At 31.9% G+C, this 20,609-nt stretch overlaps 2 protein-coding genes across 3 annotated transcripts; one reads left to right on the top strand and one right to left on the bottom strand.

Moving 5' to 3' along the window:
* Positions 1-4,099: 4,099 nt before the first annotated feature.
* ASL9 (ASYMMETRIC LEAVES 2-like 9) lies at positions 4,100-7,742 on the top strand. Of its 2 annotated transcripts, none has more exons than XM_086241239.1 (2): positions 4,100-4,276; positions 7,368-7,742. In XM_086241239.1, the coding sequence occupies exons 1-2, from the start codon at positions 4,100-4,102 to the stop codon at positions 7,740-7,742; spliced, it is 552 nt and encodes a 183-aa protein (XP_086097365.1). The 2 variants fall into 2 exon arrangements, with proteins under 2 accessions (XP_086097365.1, XP_086097354.1); XM_086241228.1 differs by having other exon boundaries at positions 4,100-4,280; positions 7,354-7,742.
* Positions 7,743-14,986: 7,244 nt separating this feature from the next.
* ASML2 (activator of spomin::LUC2) lies at positions 14,987-16,562 on the bottom strand. The gene is made up of 4 exons (XM_086230031.1): positions 16,089-16,562; positions 15,783-15,932; positions 15,284-15,493; positions 14,987-15,108 (listed from the first exon to the last, which is right to left on the bottom strand). Exons 1-4 carry the CDS (start codon positions 16,560-16,562, stop codon positions 15,016-15,018), a joined length of 927 nt encoding a protein of 308 aa, XP_086086157.1. The 3' UTR covers positions 14,987-15,015.
* Positions 16,563-20,609: the final 4,047 nt, after the last annotated feature.

The following is a 20,609-nucleotide window of genomic DNA, read 5'->3' as shown; positions in this document are numbered from 1 at the left end:
CCATATTATCAGAAGAATCTTATTAGCTCAAAAGCTTTGCTTAAGAGGACCTTAGCACTAATTATTTGACTAATTAATACAATATAATTTTAAAGACCTTTTAGTAGTGCATGAATGCATGATAGCCGTGGAACTAGAGATAAAAAAAAAAGACTTGGTGATCGACTTGGTGTCAAAGCACTCGCTCTCAGCTTGATGTTACTTGCCTGCAAAAATCATTCTATTGATGAGATCATCAAAGCATATATAACATTTGTTTGGCAAGAAATAAAAATGATAGGATTCGATCCCACTAATCAAAGTGTGAGTTTGTGTGTTGCCATTTACAATTAATTTGATTCCCATCTTGTCATCCATATCTTATCGGTTGGAATTTAGTATTAGGGTTTTTATTAGCTTTTCTGTTTCACCACATTACAATCCTTGTCTATGTGTATTTAAAGCTCCTGGCAGGATCTTACAAGGGGTCACTAACAAATATTGTGAGCCAAATAAAATAAGATTAATATATAGTATATATATATATATATATATATATATACAGGCTCCTTCTGTTGAGGTATACCTCAACTTATTTATGTTGAGGTATACCCTGTTGGGGCGTACACGAGTCTTTTTGTGTCAATCCGAACCGTTCATTTTTTACATCTCCATAAATAGATCATCCTTGCAAAAAATTAGCCAAATCGGAAATCATTTGCCTATCTAACTTTGATCAAATAAATGGACGAACCAAATATTTTCGATGAAACCGTCTATTTGTTTTATCAAAGTTAGATAGGCAAATGATTTCCGATTGGGCTAATTTTTTGCAAGGATGATCTATCAATGAAGATTATCCTTGCGAACGGTTCGGATCGACACAAAACGACTCGTGTGGGCTCCAACAAGGTCATACCTCAACATAAATAAGTTGAGGTATACCTCAACAGAAGGAGCCTGTATATATATATATATATACCTAGCTACGTACCTAGTGATATATATATAGCTAGCTTAAGAATCAAGTTAAAGCTTCACAAAGAACTATCAATATGCATTTTTTTCCTATCATAATTGAGAAGCACACTTAATAAAGCTAAAAAATTACATAGTATTTATATATATAGGGAAAAATTTATAAACATGACACATAATTTGATGATTGTTTCATTTTAGAACATTAATTTTGATTCGTGTTAATAAATGACATATACTTTTATTTTGTATCAATTAAGGATTTTTTTTATTTCAACTTTGATCCGACATTGGACCCATCAAAACTCCACCAAATTTAGCAAACTTATACTTAATTTAAAGTTATGCATCTCCTCTTTACAACCATATAAAGATCACTCAAATCGGACATCTACAACTCTAGATAATTGGCCCAAAAGTAGGGTATCTGAAACTGTCTAATCGAACCTCTGAAAAAAAATTTAGAAAATCGGATAGTTTCGGGTACCCTACTTTGGGGCCGATTATCTGGAGTTATAGAGATCTGATTTTGGTGATTTTTATATGGTTCTAAAGAGGAGATGCATATCTTTAAACCTAATATAAATTTTTTTGAATTTGGTGGAGTTTTAATGGGTTCAACATCGAGTCAAAATTGAGATAAAAACTGAAAAAAAAAAAACATAGTCCTTAATTGACACAAAATGAAAGTATGTGTCTTTCATTAACACAAAGCAAAATTAATGTCCTAAAATGAAACAACTATAAAAATATGTGTCATGTTTGTACATTTTTTTTAATTTATATATGATCATCGATCTACCGATGATCTTGAATTAATTATACAAATGAGCAGCCAAATTCCTTGATGGCTGGACCTTGTAGCAACATATATTTCTTTTAATTATATTTTCCTTCTAGGAATGGATTAGTCTATTCAAACTCAGCTCAACACGTCCGTTGACATCACATACCACAGATCATACATCATACCATATAAAGTTAGATGATCGAGCACAAGTTTTATTTCATTATTAATTGTCCCTTCTACATGTCCTCGATCTCTCCCATATAATAAATTCTTAGAATATCCATCTTCTTTTAGTTTGATTATTTAAGAATTAATGACTAATTAACTTTTATATTTAATTAATGACTAATACACACTAACTATACATATGTGTACATATAGCTACTCTCATACTCGATCTAGAGATTTTTTTTGTTTTTTTTGTTTTTTTTACTACGGTACTATCCTATAGCTTCACTAGTAAAAGTGTAAAACTATCAAAGAAAATCATTGACAAAAAAAAAAACTATATATATACATGAAAATATTCGGCAACAAGAAAAAAAATTATATATATATATATATATACATGAAAATATTCTCTTACTGGATGCAAGCTTGTTGCTAAACTGTGAATTTGGATATTATTAATTAAGTTAACTACTTGATTTTAATTGAATATGCGGTTCATATTTATATGAGCAAATTACATTTTAATACCTTAACTATATCTCATTTTTTAACTTAGTACCTCAATTTTAAAAAGTTGCATTATCATACCTCAATTTTTATTTTGTATCAATTTCATACATTCGTTATATTTTCCGTTAAAAATGCCGTTATCTATTAACGTGGCAGTGTCGTTGCATACGCAGACCTCACCTCTAGGCATTGACATGGCTTCCAATATATAATAGCCACATGAATTTTTAAAATATTTTATTTGATTTTTAATTACTTTTTAAAAGATTTTGTTTGAATTTTTAATTAATTTATTTCCTTTTTAAATGTTTTATTGGTTTTTTTATTATTTTTCATCTATGCGGCTATTTTTAGAAGCGATGTTAATGCTTAGCATTGAGGTTCGCATATGCCACATCACTGCCACGTTAATAGATAACTGCATTTTTTTCGAAAATTGACATGAAATGAAAGTTGAGGTATGATAATGCAACTTTTTAAAGTTAAGGTACTAAGTTGAAAAACGAGGTATAGTTGAGGTACCAAAATATAATTTGCTCTATTTATATTATTGTCACATTGTCTAATAAAATAACCTTATCATATATATATATATATATATATCTCGCATTACTCAATTAAGCTTAGAAGGTTAAGAAATATGCATTATTTTCACGAACATATAGAATATGGATGGAGTATAGTATGTATATATATATATATATATATTTGGAAGCAGTTAGAATCTATCTAGTACCAAACTCTCATACTCTGAAAATTTTAAATATTAATCCTAGTAATGAAAGCTATAAATGGAAATCATTATTTTCACTTAATACAATATTGGTTTTGAACTATGGATGGAATCTAGTATATAGAATGCAGTTTGAAACTAGCTCTCAACATTTCTTTGAAGAATTAATTTACTATTAGACTAGTTTCTAATAATAGAGACTTAAAATTCAGTCCATTTTATGAGTTTTTCTTAAATTAAGACCAGTAGTGATTTAGGATTTTTAATTAAGTCCTTTTATTTTTATTTTTTGAGTTAAAATCTAACATACAGCCTCTACAGAGCTCATCTACACTCTATAAGGGGAAATATCCTTTAAAAAGAGGGAAATATCATTTAAATCGGAAAAATACTTTATTATGAATTAAAATGATTTTCTTATAAATTAAAATGACTTTATTATGAATTAAAATAATTTTCTTATAAATTATTATAAATTTTAAAATACTCCTGATTTCTATTTAAAAATTATTTTTTTAAATAACCTAAGTCTAATTATCTTTTCTAATAATATGTAAAAGCTTATATACATACGAGGTATGAAAAAAAAAAAGTAAAATAAAAAAGGGAGACAAAATATATTATTGTTGTGGGGCTAAAGATCTTATCAAAAACGATGTTTTGTCCAACAAAATCTAGTCTATTCTTTAATGGGTCCCTGAAAGATTTTCTGTCACGTACTACTTCTCTATATAATCTCCACCACGCTTCTCCTCAAGTCCCCTCTCCTCCCTCTCTCAACACCCCGCAACATTTATTCAAAGCTCCATAATTTTCTTATTAGCCCAATATATTATATCCAGGTTTCTTTTTAGTTTTTGGTCCCTAGCTAAAATTACAAAGCTTTTAGTTTTTTTTCTTAAGTTAATATTTGTTGGCCAAATAAGTTGGGATCGAAAATGAAGGAGAGTGGTCGAAAACAAGGTGGAATGTCTCCATGCGCAGCATGCAAGCTTCTGAGGAGGAGATGTGCGAAGGACTGTGTGTTTGCTCCTTATTTTCCAGCTGACGAGCCCCAGAAGTTTGCCAGTGTACACAAGGTTTTTGGTGCTAGCAATGTCAACAAGATGCTTCAGGTACTATAAGAGATATTAGACTGATATGTGTCGCTTAATTTCATGCACCCTCTTCTTGATCTCTGTCTCTCTCGTTAGAGATATCTGATATGTTATTAGACTCTCGATTAGAACTCTACATTCAAATAAGAGTTTTCGGTCAATGGTGCTTCAGCTTCAAAATCTGGACACACAAAGTCAGACTGTTCGAGCACATGAAAAATTCTACCTAGCATACAATAAATGTATGCCACATAAAACACTCTTAAATCCTTAATTAAATGTTGATAGACTCACTTTTCCACTACTAACATATAGATTGATCCTCTACCATGTACTATTTGTATATCATATAAACACTATTGTAAATTGACTCTTGAGCACATTTCTCTTATTGTATGTTGAAGTCATTTTCAAAGAGGAGAGGGCAAGTGTGGCTCATGGGTATTAAAAAACATCCAAATCAATATTTTTATGAAAATTATTTGAGAATGGTTTGAGGATCACCCTTTACTTCATTTCTTGGCCGTCAACTCCAAATAAATTAAAGAATTAGTGACTAATTGAGAGGGAAGTTGTGAGAGATCGATATTGCACATGTCTTTTGTTTGTTAATTAATTTTCTTGTTCTTGTCATCAGAACTGTTGTAGTATATATATAGTGGTGTGGATTGAGGGTTCAACTTCAGTAATAGACCCAAAAGGCATAAAATACAAAAGAGTTATTAGTTTATGGGTTTTGGGAGATAAAAACAATGCTTGAATTGTTAGCCAGATAAATTAACTAAGTTTGTGATGAGGTGTGCTTACTCATCCCCTACACCATCTCTGAAAAAGATGACCTTAATTATTAGATACTATATGAACCGACCCGCAGGTAAAGCACTTTGATTCTGTTGAACTTTAATATTTCCTTTGTTAATGTTTTATAATGATGAATCCCATTATAGCTACCTAGCATGGAGAAAAGATGCATGCCTTCTTAGTTTGTCCACATAGGAAAAAAGAAACAAAAAAGCAAAAGTCGATCATTTCTAGCTAACTAACAACTTATTTCCATAAATTAATCAATATTCGCAACTTGATATATATAAATATATATTTCCAGCTTACTTATATATTAATTTATAAGAGATGCATACCACACTTCATTTACAAAAAAGAAAATGATACCACACTTAAAACGTCAAATCGATCTCATGAAAAAAAAAAGCTTTATATATATTTTTTTTTCATGAGATTTGACGCAAAGGTTTATTTTATTTACACTCAAAAGAATTGGAAAATTATCTCAGCTAATTATAAAGGGTTTTGCATGGAAATGAATGAGTTATATATATATATTTGTAGTCTTTGTAGATATTCGAATCCCTATATAGGTATTATTGGTTCCTTAATTCCAAGGAAAATCTTTCATCCTCTAGCTTGTTCCACGAGGTAGAAGAAACTTTTTAGGGTTTCTTTTGATATTTTCATTCCTTCCTTTTATATCTTTATCAAGCAATTTGATACTTTGTCACTATTTTAGGAAGAAAATATTCAAAAAGGGTTAAAAAGTGTTCTTCCATTTTTTTCTTCTCCATCTATACTTCAGGCCGGTATAGTGGTTAAATATAGATGAAAGTCTTTGATATATAAGAATTCTCATTCTTCTTTTTAATAAAGTGGGTAAAGATAGAAGTATTGTTTATCGATCATTTGTCATTAGAAAAACATTTTGATAATAGCCGCCTCTATAAGAGAGGCTGGCCGGTATGACTTACATGAATATTAGAGAGATGGCCAATGAAAGGATCCGTAAAGTTAGTCTTTTTTGTTGCCCTCTGAAATGATCCTTAAAAATAGTCTAAGTAATTTTATTTTTATCAAACTAATTAATGATTCATTTGTACAAAGGTCGATAGAAAATAAAGTTGTAATTGTAAATTAATTAGAATTTTAGTTACTTCTTGAACAAGTTACGTATACATGATTATAAAGGATAAGTAGTTTTTCTGGAAACTGATGTGGCTAAGGTTTTTGGTCCTCAAATTCTTTACTTTTTGTACTACACTTACAAAAAGAAAGTCTGTTGTCTGCATATGTATTCTCTTTGCCTTTTGCTTTTTGAATATGGGTTACACTGATAAGATGTTTATATATAAATCCAAAAAAGAGGTTGATCCCATGTAAACAAGTAATGTTCTTTGAATAGTATTGTAATTTTAATAATATTTCAAACAGTAAATATTACGTAGTCATGATTTCACGATGACATATCTATAATTTGATATGGAACTTGCTGTTAAATTAGAAGATATATAGATAGACTTGTAGATTCCTTTTTTTTCCCCATGAGTTAATCTTTCATAGATAAAACCATTAGAAATCTTCTGTAAGCCATTGTGGCCTTGTAAAAGACTACGATATATAAGGTTTAATGTCAGCTTTTTTTTACTATTTATGTCCCCACTGGAACCTTTATATACATATACACATAGGCAGAGTTGGTATAAAACTCTACATTGAATGATATTAGTCTCGATTAAATATAAAAAATACAGAATATATTCTACAAGATATAAGTTGGATTGGTCCATTACTAATTGTATCGAGGTATTTTTCAGTTAAAATGTCACGCTTGATGAATTTACTGGGATTAATTGCCCGAATCTTCATTGAACCCAAGTAAAATTAATTTGATCGAGAACATTATATAAATGTCAGTACAAAATTAGTTTTGGGCGGTGTGATCCATTGCCGAACAAAATTATTGATCATTATGGAATTGAATCAATTGATTAAGGATGTATAAGACTATATAAGTGTGTCCCCACACAAACCATTAATTATTTGGAGTGTGAAAATAAATGCCCCCTTTGGTTGATGTCTTTTGTTGAATTTCGTCTCCATTTTGATGATATTCATGTCTTGCACCAACCAAATCAGTCAACAGATAATATGGGTTTAGATACTTCTTTGAATTTTCTTGTTGTCAAACTATTAATTTTTTCCCAAGAAATTAAATCCGAACGACTTTTCTTTTTCATTCTCCATGATTTGGCCATGCACACAAAATAGACCCATGGATTAAAGTAATGGGTGTTGTGAATTAACTAAACTTAATTTGCAGGAATTACCAGAGCACCAGCGCAGTGATGCAGTGAGTTCCATGGTGTACGAAGCAAATGCGAGAGTGAGAGACCCAGTGTACGGGTGTGTTGGAGCAATATCTTCTCTGCAGCAACAGATTGATGCCCTCCAAACCCAATTGGCCATTGCACAAGCTGAGGTGGTGCACTTCAGAATTATGGGCCAACTCCCTTCATCAACAGATCAAAACACCTCCTCATCATCACCCTCAGTCAAGCAGCATCATAATATGCCTAACAATTCTCATAATCATCATCATCACCATCAAAATCATCAGACCACCAAGTCCTTTTTTAGCATGGACATGGTGGTAGATCATCAGGCCAGTATGGGAGAGTCTTTGTGGTCATGCTAGCTACCTACCTTTGCATGCCTGCTGCCTGCTCTTTAATTATCTATTATTCTCTAATAAATTAATTATTGTCATGGGCTTGCTTTATTAATGTCTGCCTCTTTAATTATTACCTTTATTTTTTTGCTTTTTTACTTTCATATGTAGTCGTGCATCACTCTACTTGACCCGGGGTGATCGATGATCATCGATTAACCATATTGTAAGTATGTCTAAACTCTAAACCATGTAATTAATTATGAGTTAATTATAATATAATATTATTATGGGTTATTTGAGAGAAATTATTTGCATAATTATAACACCACTGTGATGTGGTGTAATTAATTCATATGTTGTAATATAGGTGAAATTTATTAATATTATATCCTATAACTTAACCGCGGCAACAGTAAAGCCATTATCTGAGACAGACAAGTAGTTCACATCCTCTGTACCTGCAGCACCTTCACATGCATCATGGCAATAATTCAATAGCGATGCAAACATTAATACTATAAATTCATTAATATTCATCCTTGCAGTTAATTAATCATGTTTAATATATATTAGTTAACATGCATGCATGTACTATAACATTGTCTTTTCTGATGTGAGTGTATGTACGTATTATAACATTGTATTATATGAGATGACTAATATATTAAAGCACTTTATATCATTGTCCAAACCATATATATTAGCTGGCTAACCGAAACAATTCAGGTGTCCCACTCCCTAAAATTATATTAGAGTGTGAATTGAAAACAACATCACAACTACATCTCCACAGAAAACAGTACTACTCAAAGCTGCAGGCTAGCAAATACTCTAATTTGATTTTGATATTCTATTTTGAAACAGTATAATTTGATATCGATCATAAGATGCTTTTTTGTAGGATTCACAATTTGACAACATAAATATCTTAAGTTGTTTCAAAACAAAACAAAAGATTATTAACATCAACTGCTCAGCCCATGTCCATCAAACAAGGTCGGGCTTGATTTAAGACCTGTGTCTTGGCCCGGCCCGACTTTACTCAGCCCATGTCCAAGTCCAGTTAGTGGTGCAAAAACCAAAAAGTTCTATAAAAACTGTTTCCAAAGAGATTGAGGAGTAACATTTTACAAAAGTTGCTTGCTATAGTATTGATGCAAAAATCGGGGATCTTTACAACAACTTCAAAATGGTGACTTGGATGTTCGCTTGACTTTCTTGATCGATGATTTGGAAGCTTGCTGATGCTTGAGCTTACTGGTGTTCTTCAAGAATGGTGTCGTATCAGCCGACCAATCTTCGATGACTAAGTCAGATAGTATTTTTGAGTCTCGATTTATAGTGATCATAATGTAGAATTGAAAATTCCAAATCTAATTTTATTCATCAATTTTTTGAGTTTTTTTTAGGGTAATGCTAAGGTGCCTTAATTTTGTGCCTCAATGACATGGAATGTCATGCCAATTAAAATATTATTTATGTTAAATATATATCATTATTTTTTTATTATATTATTTTTTTTATAAATACCATTGTAACCTTTCTTATTAATTTAAAAAAATTTAAATTATAAAATAATTAAATAAATAAAATACACCATGTGTTCCCTCTTCACCTCTTCAGATCACCATATATAACTACCATCTACCATTCTTCCCCTTCCTCACTCCCTCTTCCATTTCTTCCCAACCTTTTTCTTCTCTCTCTCTATCTCTTGAATTCATTGTAATTTGAACAGGATTATCATGTAGGCTCTCTAAGAATTTATTGTACTTTCCTCTGATGAACAAATTCATTGTAATAATTAATTGAGCAAATAAATAGAGTAATGGGTTTCTTGTATTTTGAGGGTATAGAAATTCATTCACTAGTCTCTCTTTGCAGCCCCAACCCAACACCCCACTTCTACCCCAACCTTTTTGTCCCGTCCCTGCAGTTACATTCAAGATATGCAATTGCAATTAACATGGAAAAATCAACCTTAGCGAAAAAAAGAAGAAGGAAAAATCAATTAAACAAAGTAAATAAGACATGATATAAAAAGATGAAATAAGAAAATAAAAAGTGAAAATCTAAGGAATTAAAAGAGAAGATCAAAGATGAATTAAGAATATGAGATTGCAAGGGTTGGGGAGATGAAATTGAAGAGAAAATTGGGTAAAATAAATTAGGGTAACTGGAGTCTAAAGGGATAAGATAGTCTTTCAATAAAAATGATTTTAATGTCATATTATAAATAAAATAAAAGTATGATGTGTATAATTATTAAAAAAAAAAAAAAGTGATGTGTATCATTTAATTTTACCACATCAGATTGAGACACATATTAAGGCACAAAATTTGAGGGCTCCAAATCTTTTCCTTTTTTTTTTTTTTTTTTTTTTTTTATTGTAGTAGATCGATAATGAAATGAGTTCAATGATCTATTTTAGATTGATTTTTAGATCTCTGAATTTTAATCTGGGCTCAATCATCGAACAAAATAGACATGCCCACACAATTACTCAGGGCCTCAGCCCATGTCCATCAAACTCTAAGCAAACAAGGTCGGGCTCGAGTACCTGTAACCTATATCCCGAATCTACTCAGCCCATGTCCAAGTCCAGTTAGAAACTAACTCAATTAATTAAGTATCTCAAATAGTGGAGTAACATTTTGAAATAGTTTCAACTTTCAGGCTAGCTAGTTTAACAATGAACAAATCTAATTACTTTTTCAAGGCAACCTTTAATTAATTAAGCTTTTGCTGTCATTAATTGATGGCCAACAAATCTAATCCTCTTGACAGCCACCAATATATAAAGATCCTCCTCGTACAAATGGTCCATCAAAATCATGAGTTTTTGGAACAAACCTACACTTAATTGATCATTGATTCATAATGCATTATTACATCGACCATGCATCTGTTAATTAAATCCTTAATTAATTAAGGGTCACATCTTGGTGCAGCCAATCACATGGAACGAGAACAAAGGGCTCAGAAAGGGGTCTTGAATCTTGATATTCTTCACTAACTGGACTGTTCCTTAATCAATATGGGCCAGAATGGACAATTATGAAGGCTTCTCATCATTCTGGTTAGGGTCAGTCCAAAAACACACAAACCCACACCCCATTCTAAATGGGGGTATTTCAGCCAACATCATATCTTGACCAATACGTTACCCAATTCTTTGAAATTTTAAAGATACTACTATTTGTACCATCTCAATTAATTATTTCTTATACCATTTACTTATTAGAGAAATGATATAAATAATTTTATTCGCATTTTAAATCTAAATACATACATATTTAAATTTTACATTTGATGATATCTACATTCCACATTATTCATCACATTAAGCGCATTAATCCATCCTATACCAAGACCTGCCAAGAGTACATATAAGGGGGTGTCCACTTTGTAATAATTAGGCAAGTTGGGGTTTTTTTTTTTTTTTTGGCCAAGAAACAACAACATTAGGCAAGTTGGCGTTGAGGGGACATAATAATGATAAACATGGAAAAGATGCACCCAAGATAAGACATCTTTAATAGACTTCTCTAGCAAAGAAACAAGTATGAGCATGTATTGGCCTGCTTATCATCAATATCATATAGTGCATTTTCTTCTTTTCTATCTATCTAGCTAGTGCTAGACTTTGTTGGTACTTTGATATAATTGGGACATCGATATGGTGTCACATCCTTACAATCCATTTCACGATCTTAGCATCTAGCTAGCTAGCTAGAGCTAGCCTCACCGAAAGAAGCACAAAACTGATCACATGCAGTATTTTATAATTCTATCATTTGACTGCTCCAAATTTCTGCATGAACTATGTGGCTCTCAAATTCTGATTTTGTGGTTTGAGTACAAATGGTCAACCCATGGGACCTGAGGTTGCAGTTTTTGCAATTGTGGACCTCTTGCTAATCTTGTGGGTCATCCATGGTGGCTGTGTTGCCCATGATCACTGTCAAATCTTTCTGGATGACATTGAGTTTGAGCTAATAGTACTTTAACACTATCAATTTCATCGATTTTATTGGCTCGAACCCACTAAGATACTCTTTAGCCTTCCCTCCCCTTCAAAGGACATAAAATGACTTGCAATTTTCATGTATAGTGGTGCTTCATTATTTGGATTTCTTTGAATTTGTACTTTTCAGAGGAAGGTACATCTGTAGCTAATTAATTTGAGGAAAATGATCAGCAACCTAACATGCAGCTCTATCTTCATTATTTCCTAAAGGTTTTAAGTTTTTTTAAATTTAGTGATTGTTCAACATGATTATCAGATTAAACTTTGATTTTAAGAAGTTTGGATTCAGAATGTTCATTCTCGTTTCTCATTTTGTTTTGTGAGATACAAAATGGGGCTGCATCTATACATGTATAACACATCTTTCCATCCAAATAGTACGTCTACAGTGGCATTGAATTTGAAACCCCATGAAAGCTCTATTTCGTAACCAATTAACTCTATTTCCATCGTTTTAAGTACTCCAAAAACATCCCCTAATGTGAATACTAGCTTTCAGAAATCATTGTCGACGTATTGCAATGGGGTATCACCGAATACTGAAGATATATATGATGATGTTTCTGTGACTTTAGGTTTGGGGGTAGGTAGTGCTTTCTTACGATTGTAAGAATGCTTGCTTGTGACACCCCATTTTCCCTTTTTTCTTATCCCCCAATTCATTTTGGAGAAAGAGATGGATGTGAAGTGTGCATGAACAAAGTAGCTAGCCAGCTGAAGAGACTCTCAAATTCTCCTATTGCGCTTGTCATGTTCATGTTGACTTGTACAGACTTTAAATTATATATACAATATTGTGAAATCTCCCTAAATGTATTGATTGCTGTGCACAAAAGTTCCAAAAAGTTAAGCCTTCTTGCCTTGTTTGACTTGGCCATGCCTTAGATGCCAGGGCCAAGCATTTTTCAATACGTTCGAGGCAACTCACATCCCATAAATTAAGGCCAGCTCTTCATTTATTAGGCTTGAATACATTTATATCTATCATCAGGTCCATTTTAAATTGACCAACGAATTATAAAATATTTTAAATTTCTTTAATAAAAACATACGAAATGGTCAATCTGTTAGAAATTCTGACAAAAGAACAATTAAGTGCCACGCTAGACGTAGTTCAGTTGAAATTTTTAATGACGTGACATTGACTGATAGAGGGTAAAAATGGATTTGACCCAAAAATAATTTCTCACCCATTCCACGATGACATGTGGCACCTAACTCTGATATGGGACCACCACTTTCCTCCCCTTTTGTGAATAGAGCTGTAAGTCCCCATAAATTAAAAAAATTGAGTTTTTGTTCTAAAAGCCAAAAACAACGCATTTAACCATTAGAATTAGGGTTTTCTGCTCACCCAATAGTTTTGTCCATGATTTCCATTGCAAATTGAATCTTATACAGTACAAAGGCTGATTTTTTGTTAGATAATATGAGAATTAGTGTTTAAGGAGGCTAAATGAACTACGTTCAGCGTGACACTTAACAGTCTTTTTGACGAAATTCCTAACAGATGGACCATTCCGTATATTTTTTGTTAGTTAATGAGAGAATTTGAATGTTTTATAGTTCATGGAGCAACTTGAAATACACCCTATGGTAGTTGGTGTGGATGTAAATGTAATTGAGCATTATTTATATATTCTTCTTCTTTCTTTAATTTGCTGGAAAAAATTTTGTGACAGAGAGAGAGAGAGAGAGAGAGAGAGAGAGAGAATGCTGCGTTGCATGTGTTGGTTAGCTAGGTTAATATAGATTAGCAGAAAATTAATTCATCAAAAGAATGAAAAATTAATTAATGACTAGCTGTACTGAAAATTAATTAGTGAGGAACATAGGGAATTTATATGGGGAAATATTACTAAAAGTTAATGTTAATATATAGTAGTTAATCGATAAATGTACTATATAAGTTGTCAAACTCTTAAGGTTAGTTCAAATAATGAAAATGAATGAAATAATAAGTTAGAATTAGTATAAATTCATTTTTTTTTTAATATAACGTACAAAAAGAAGAAAAGTACTATGTCGTCAAATATGTGATCTCACTTTCCATCCATGTTGACCAAAATAAGTGCCATATATGCTATCATTATATTTGATTTTCTTCTTATATATATAGCTTCCAGATAGATAAGAATGTGACTAACACACCCCAAAGGTAGTGAAGACTAGAATCCTAATATCTCTATTCATGAACGTGATGATGTATTTTGAGATTTGGTGGGGGAATATTGTAATGAAAATGACACCACTAGGTACTTGAAGTTGATAGTTATAAAGAAAGAATTGTGATTGAGGCTGCAATCAATTCTATTTTTATGGGGCTGATTAGGTAGTAATAGGCTAGGTAGGTGTTCTATGCCCTTGGAAATCTAGTTACGTGCTGGAGAAAAGTGAATTAGATTAGAGTCAATGAGTCATATATTTAATCTCACATCGAATAAGTAGTAATGAGTCATCTATTGGGTATATAAAGAATGAAATCACACATATTAATACCGAAATTTTTTGGTAAAAGTTTAAATTGGTCAAATATCGGTATGTATATATGAAGAATTTTTCTATATATGTGCATGCAACATTACATTACATGGTATATTATGATCTTTAAACATTTTATATGTGTTACAATTTTGTGTGAAACTATAATACCATGTTAAAATGTCACATAGTAATTACGATCATACCTACATATATATAGTATGTAGGTAGCCGCGGCGGCTGGGTGGGCCGACATATAACAATACATGGAATAATTCCACATGTTTATTATATATATATTTTTGGAGCTTAATACAGTGTCAGTGTGTCAGTGTGTTGGGCATATTGAAGAAATTTTGGATCAATAATACAGTCCTTAATTAATTAATTATCTCTTTAATCAAATCACGTACGCATGCACCTCTTACAAACACTACTTAAGTACGTATGGATGCATGGTTTTCATCGCAGCAATATTAACGGTTCTTCCGATCGAACCATGGGTATATAGATCACGATTTTAATAATCTTTGTGCCACAAAGACTATTTATACACTTAATATATAAGAAACGATGAACCTTGAAAATTAAAGCCGTGGACCAATTAATATATATATATATATATATATTACAAATACAAACACTAATTAGTAATTAGCTAGCTAGCTTGTTAGATCGTACTACTTCTTCTACAATTAATAAATGCCTTCTTCAAAGTTCAAACTAATTAACATTGATCTCCTTAATTATGATCGATTACTACGTTTGAATTAGACATTAATTAATTAATAGCTGCATGCAGTAGTAGTACCATAAGGTAAGTACATTAGGCTTGTCATAGCCTCTTGCAGCCAGTCGTCCTCGACGTCATATTTCATCTGTAAATTAATAATTAAGGAGTTTAATAAGTACATCATCATCATTTTATATAAATGGCATGCATACATAATATATAACATATGCATGCGTGAAAATGCTCAATTATAAAAAAAATTAATGTAATGATCGATCCAAAATTGTGTATAGTTGTATTTAGTACTAGCTAGTAGGTACCTGGACGGCAGGAGCACTATTACAAAACAGTTGATGATCTGATCTCTCTTTGCAATTAGTAGCTGTGTGATTGGACTCAATCTTTTTTGCTTCTGCCATTGTTTCCTGATGATCATGATCATGATCACGATCACTGAGTTGATCAGTGTTCCTTGCAAATCTCCCACGAACTCGGACCCTTCTATCAGCTAGGGTTTTGCGACAAGCATACTGTGTATATACACATGCATAGAACCATAATTAAGAACAATGAGTTTATATACAGGGTAAATTATATATGCATATGTTATATATTGAATGGTTAAACAATAAACAAAGGCATGCGCGCAAAAGGTTGTGTACCATATATAAATTTAATTTTGAGGATCGAGTCTGGATTCTATGTTTCTTTGTACTAATATTTTAAATTTAAATAACGTTGTTTTGGATATAAGCACAATATCATCTATTTCATAATTTTCATGTAGGGATGAGAGTGAGAGATCAAGATTCAAGAGACCTTAATGGTTTTGTTGAAGTTCCTTTGGTTTCTTTTCTTCAAATATCTGTCAATCCTTTCTTTCCTTTCTTCTTCTGAATACCTTCCCACCTTCATATTAGACTGATCTTGATCAATTGTAGGCATATTCTGCAGGTTGCCTTGAATTCCCTACAATACAAACAAATTGTACACCAATGAATATAATTAATATGCACAAGCTAAAACATTATCAAACACAATATGTACAATTAATGAAGCCCATGAATATATATATATATATATATATATATATGATGATCGAGCTAGCTAGCAATATTAGCATACCCAGTTTTGTTGGGCATGGGCAAGGCTAAGCGGCTTAAAATCACCAGTAGCCATATTGAATCCAAAGCATTCTTCTCTAGACTCACGTCTATATGGCACTTGATATTGATGATGATCTCCACCAAAATTCTGACTATTAATCCCTGCAGCAATTCCATGCAACTCCGTATTACCATTTTCCAAAAATGCATCAGGCACAACATCCTCCAAAACCCCGAGTAGCTCCGGGAACGAAGCCGCCATAACAGAGGACGAGATGTCGGATTCCGGTGACACCACATCATCAAAATTATTAATAGCTGCACCATTATCACAAAATGGTACCAGTAAGTTTTCTTCAGTACCAGTACCCCACATTGCTCCACTCAGAACAGCACCGCAACCATTTCCTCCGGACACCGCCGGAGTCGGGTACCCGAAGAAATCCGTAGGGAGTGTGTAGTCATTGTAGAATTGGTGGGGAATGGAAGCCATGGAGAAGGGGAGTTATGGGAGCTTAGGACCTGATTGTGGGTTGTGTTATAGTGAGGCTTTGTGTTTAAGGCTTAAATATATAGCAATGTGGGGTAAGTTAAGTGCACTGGCCTTTAGGCAAGTTGTTCTGACCGGGTGGCATACGTTGTGCTTTTTTTTTTTATTGGCCAGACATACGTTGTGCTTAATTAGACAAAAATAGGTGGTTCGAGCTAATTAGCATAGCTAACTACATCAACTCTCTCACTCTGTACTGTTTTGTGAGGCTGTAAACGCGTAAACATTTGTTAATTAAGTTTGTGTATACATTTTTCTTAATATTGATTAATTTCTAACTAATTTAAGTGCTGTTAATTAAGTAATTAACTATGCTAGCTATGAATTTGGCAAAGACAGTGTATAACTATGTGCTTGATTGTCTAAGAATTGGGATTCATTTTAATAAATTTTTTTTTTTGACCAATCATTTTAATAAATTATTGATTTCAATATAGTTGTGTATGTTACTAGCTAGTTTGTGTATTTTTTTTGATAACATAAAATTGCCGCATAAGCTTATACAAAGACTATTTTAACCTTTATTCAAATCTTGCAAAATCTAAATGGATCTGAATGCTCTCTATTTATTTGATCTTCCTTTCTAATCATATTCTTTCAATCCTAACCACATAAGTTAATTAAACAAGATCTAATGGCCATTTTTTAAGAAAAGTTGGTAGCCTCAAAATGATGTGTTTTGGTAGCCAAAATTCCAGTTGAACATCTGTGGAGGGGGAACCTATATATGTCTTCTCAATGTCGTACGTCTTCTTTTAAATCTTAACTATTTCATAATAAAATTTCTTATTATCATTTTATCATATATAGATAATCTGTAGTGTTTGAATTTATATTCTATGAAAGAGAATTGGTTGATTCCAGTTTTTCCCCCTCGATCTTCAATATTTTTTTAAAAGAAATCAGGTTAAAGATTTGGTAGAATTTAATTTGATAGAAAAGCTGAGAGACTGAGAGAGAGAATTGCATGCGCGCAGCTTTGATAAGGGATGGATGAATTGACCAAAACAAGACAATAGGGGATGTATGAATCTGGTGCAAATTGTTGAATGAAGAAATTAAAGATAATGCAGTAGATGATTCTAATTGGGTTTGATGGCTGAAAATAAAAATGAAGGATTTCTTTGACGTTGAAGGTTTAGTGCAGAAGGAAGAAGAGTGTCCTCGACATTGAAGGTTTTCTTTAAAAATCGTTGTATTTTATTTTAATGAATTTGATGGTTAAGATTTAATAGGAGATAAAAGAGAGGGGAAATATTAAGTTGGGTAAAATAGTATTTTAATAATAATTATATTGATCTGATGTGGCAAGTTAATGTGATTTGTGCAAAATAATTTTGTCATATCAGATTAGGGCACATATATCTTGCATGTGTCATACTAGGGCATAAAATATTTTCCCTTTTAACTATTATATGTATTATTTCTCAATTTAAGTGAACAGTTCTATTTTAACTAATTTCTTTGTATATATATATTTTTTACAATAATGTTAGGGATCTCAAATTTATATCCCAAATTTAAATCTCAAATGATGTGTCAACATATCAATATTTTACTTGTTGTGAAATAATTAATCTTTAGAGTGAACCATGTATAAATCAATGAAATATTGATATATTATTTGGGTTACAAATTTGAGATTCTTAATATTGCTATTTTAAAAAAAAAAAAGGAAAAGAAAAGAAAAGTAAGGTTACTCAATTACTTTAGCACGATAAAGTTTTTTTTTTCATATTTGGATTGTATATGTGAAAACTTGTCTCTAAGAAACAACCCAAGTAAACACTCTTTTGGAATTTACTGTATGCTTTATTTTCAAAATCAAATATTCTAGACCACGAACCAAAAGGACAAAACTTGCAAATTGTGATCCTTATCTTATTCATTGGATATGATCATCTGGATTAATCTAGAATGTTATTAGAAATCACTCTCATATAATCTATAGCCAAATTATATTAGGCCTATTCAGTAATAAAAGGAAGAGAGAGAGAGACAGATTTTAATATTAAAATAGTATATGGAAGGAGTATATATATATATATCTGAACAGGTAAAGTAAATATGAATGTATGGAAGTTAGAAGGAAAAGGTGGAAGAGACCTGATAAAGAGAAATAGGTAGAGGGCTTCATGTGAATACTATTCTCATATACTGTCTAAAGCTGTACACCCATGAGTACTACCAAAGATCTAGCCTACTTATAGACCAAGAATCTACCACATGGCCTTGTACCATTTTGCATCAACAAATCAAGTACAAAATATATACCCCAAACTAGATTGACCCATTAATTCCCTTACTTACCCATCATAATTTCATTCTGCAATTCATGACATAGTAAAATGTCAAAAATACCCTCATTCAGGTTGATGATTACAAATGTGAATGCTTCTAGTGGGATCAATCTTTGTTTTGACACAAATATATATGTAGGGACAAGACAAATGTCCTCGTGGTTAGGAAGCTGCTTAGTTTAATTTGCACGACCATGGAACATGTTCTTCTAGTCACATATGTTGGAATTGAAGGTTCCTATTGTTTTTCTTAATTTAGGCAAACAAATCAAACATGGTTCTTAACATTGCGTGTGCGTGAATATATGTACCTGACTATCTGTGATTAGATCATTAGAACTTATCTTTTGTAAAATGGCAAAAATGTATTGCTTCCTTGTCTTCATGAAAAACATTATAATGCTAGCTTTTTTATAAAACGTACCATAAAGGAATATATACATGTGTATATATCAACCCCTTATGTAAGATCGATGGGGAATTTTATAAAGATGCCTGCCCCATTGCGGCTGTGCACCAACACCAACAAATCTATTCAATGATTTACAAGTCCAATTGGATCATTGGATGGTTGTCGGTTTTTAAGGTTTTTAAAATAAAAATCAGTCGATTCAATTCTAGATGAACATGTGTACTACATCTTTAATATCTCTACTGATCTTTTAGTATCAAACTTACATATATGCTAAAAAAGTTGTCATTTTGAAGTTTTAAAATTTAGCATTTTAGGTTAAAATTTAGTACTTATATTGGTGGCTCTCACCTCTATTTGGATTTAAACCAATCATATAAACCAAAGAATATTGGATTGGTTTATAAAATGATCCAGCTCACGAGGTTTTCATTAATCATTCATTCAAATGATTAATGATTAATGATTAATGATAAGTTAATTAAATTGCCTTTGTTGGAATTTAGCGTACGAAGAAAAGAAAAAGAGTTAGTTTTATCCTCTATAAAGTTAAATTCATAACTACATGTTTACTTTTCAATATCTGTGTGCATGTGCTGTGTTTGCTAAAACGAATAAAAGTTTTCCTTTTCGATGAAAAAGAACAGAAGTTTCTCATACAAACTAATTAAAAATATAGATTCTTTTTACTTGATTTATAACCCTCATCACTTAGTTTCTAAACAGTTTGGTAAGGGGGGTTTGGGGGTGAGATTAAGCAACAAAGATTGTCACGCACTGAAGTAGAAATGAAGCATAGCTCTGCTTTCTTGTTTGTTATTATTCTGAGTTCTGATTTTGAAGGGAGTATCTGGTTCAAAACAGGTTTTGCATGATCTTTTGTTATCTTAAAAAAGATTCCTGGCTTTCCTTTCATACCAACTCCAGTCTCATAAGATATGGAGAATTCAGAAGGGACAACAAGTTGGGGGGACCTGTTTTATCATCCAACTATGAGTGAAGAGAGCATTTTTGGGGACCCTTATGCCTGCAATTTTATCTCTTTCCCTTGCTATTTGCCACATAAAGTGAAAATTTGAGATAAAATTCAAGAATTTGTAGGCAGTGCAGTGCAGTACATATAAATAGAGTATCAGGTCCTCTGGTAAACCTTTCCATCCCATCAACCAGCAAAGCTAGCCCTGACCCTTAACACCCACTTGCAATATGTGAAATGCAACTAGTCCTCACTAAGTAGCTCACTCTCTTTTTTTTACATCTATGAAAAGAAAAAATGAA

This window comes from Dryas octopetala, chromosome 1 (assembly GCF_963921425.1).
Source record: "Dryas octopetala chromosome 1, drDryOcto1.1, whole genome shotgun sequence".
NCBI classification, from domain to species: domain Eukaryota; kingdom Viridiplantae; phylum Streptophyta; class Magnoliopsida; order Rosales; family Rosaceae; genus Dryas; species Dryas octopetala.
Note: the sequence above shows the minus strand (reverse complement) of the source record. Positions and strands in the feature narration are given on the sequence as shown.

What these genes read in the sequence shown, in the direction of transcription:
- ASL9 (XM_086241228.1), top strand. Translation starts at nt 4,100, where the DNA reads ATGAAGGAGAGTGGTCGAAAACAAGGTGGAATGTCTCCATGCGCAGCA. An exon ending in CAACAAGATGCTTCAGGTAC is followed by an intron (nt 4,281 to 7,353) that starts TATAAGAGATAT and finishes GTGAATTAACTA; the next exon opens with AACTTAATTTGCAGGAATTA.
- ASML2 (XM_086230031.1), bottom strand. Translation starts at nt 16,562, where the DNA reads ATGGCTTCCATTCCCCACCAATTCTACAATGACTACACACTCCCTACG. An exon ending in CCCATGCCCAACAAAACTGG is followed by an intron (nt 15,933 to 16,088) that starts GTATGCTAATAT and finishes TTTGTATTGTAG; the next exon opens with GGAATTCAAGGCAACCTGCA. An exon ending in ATAGTGCTCCTGCCGTCCAG is followed by an intron (nt 15,109 to 15,283) that starts GTACCTACTAGC and finishes ATTAATTTACAG; the next exon opens with ATGAAATATGACGTCGAGGA.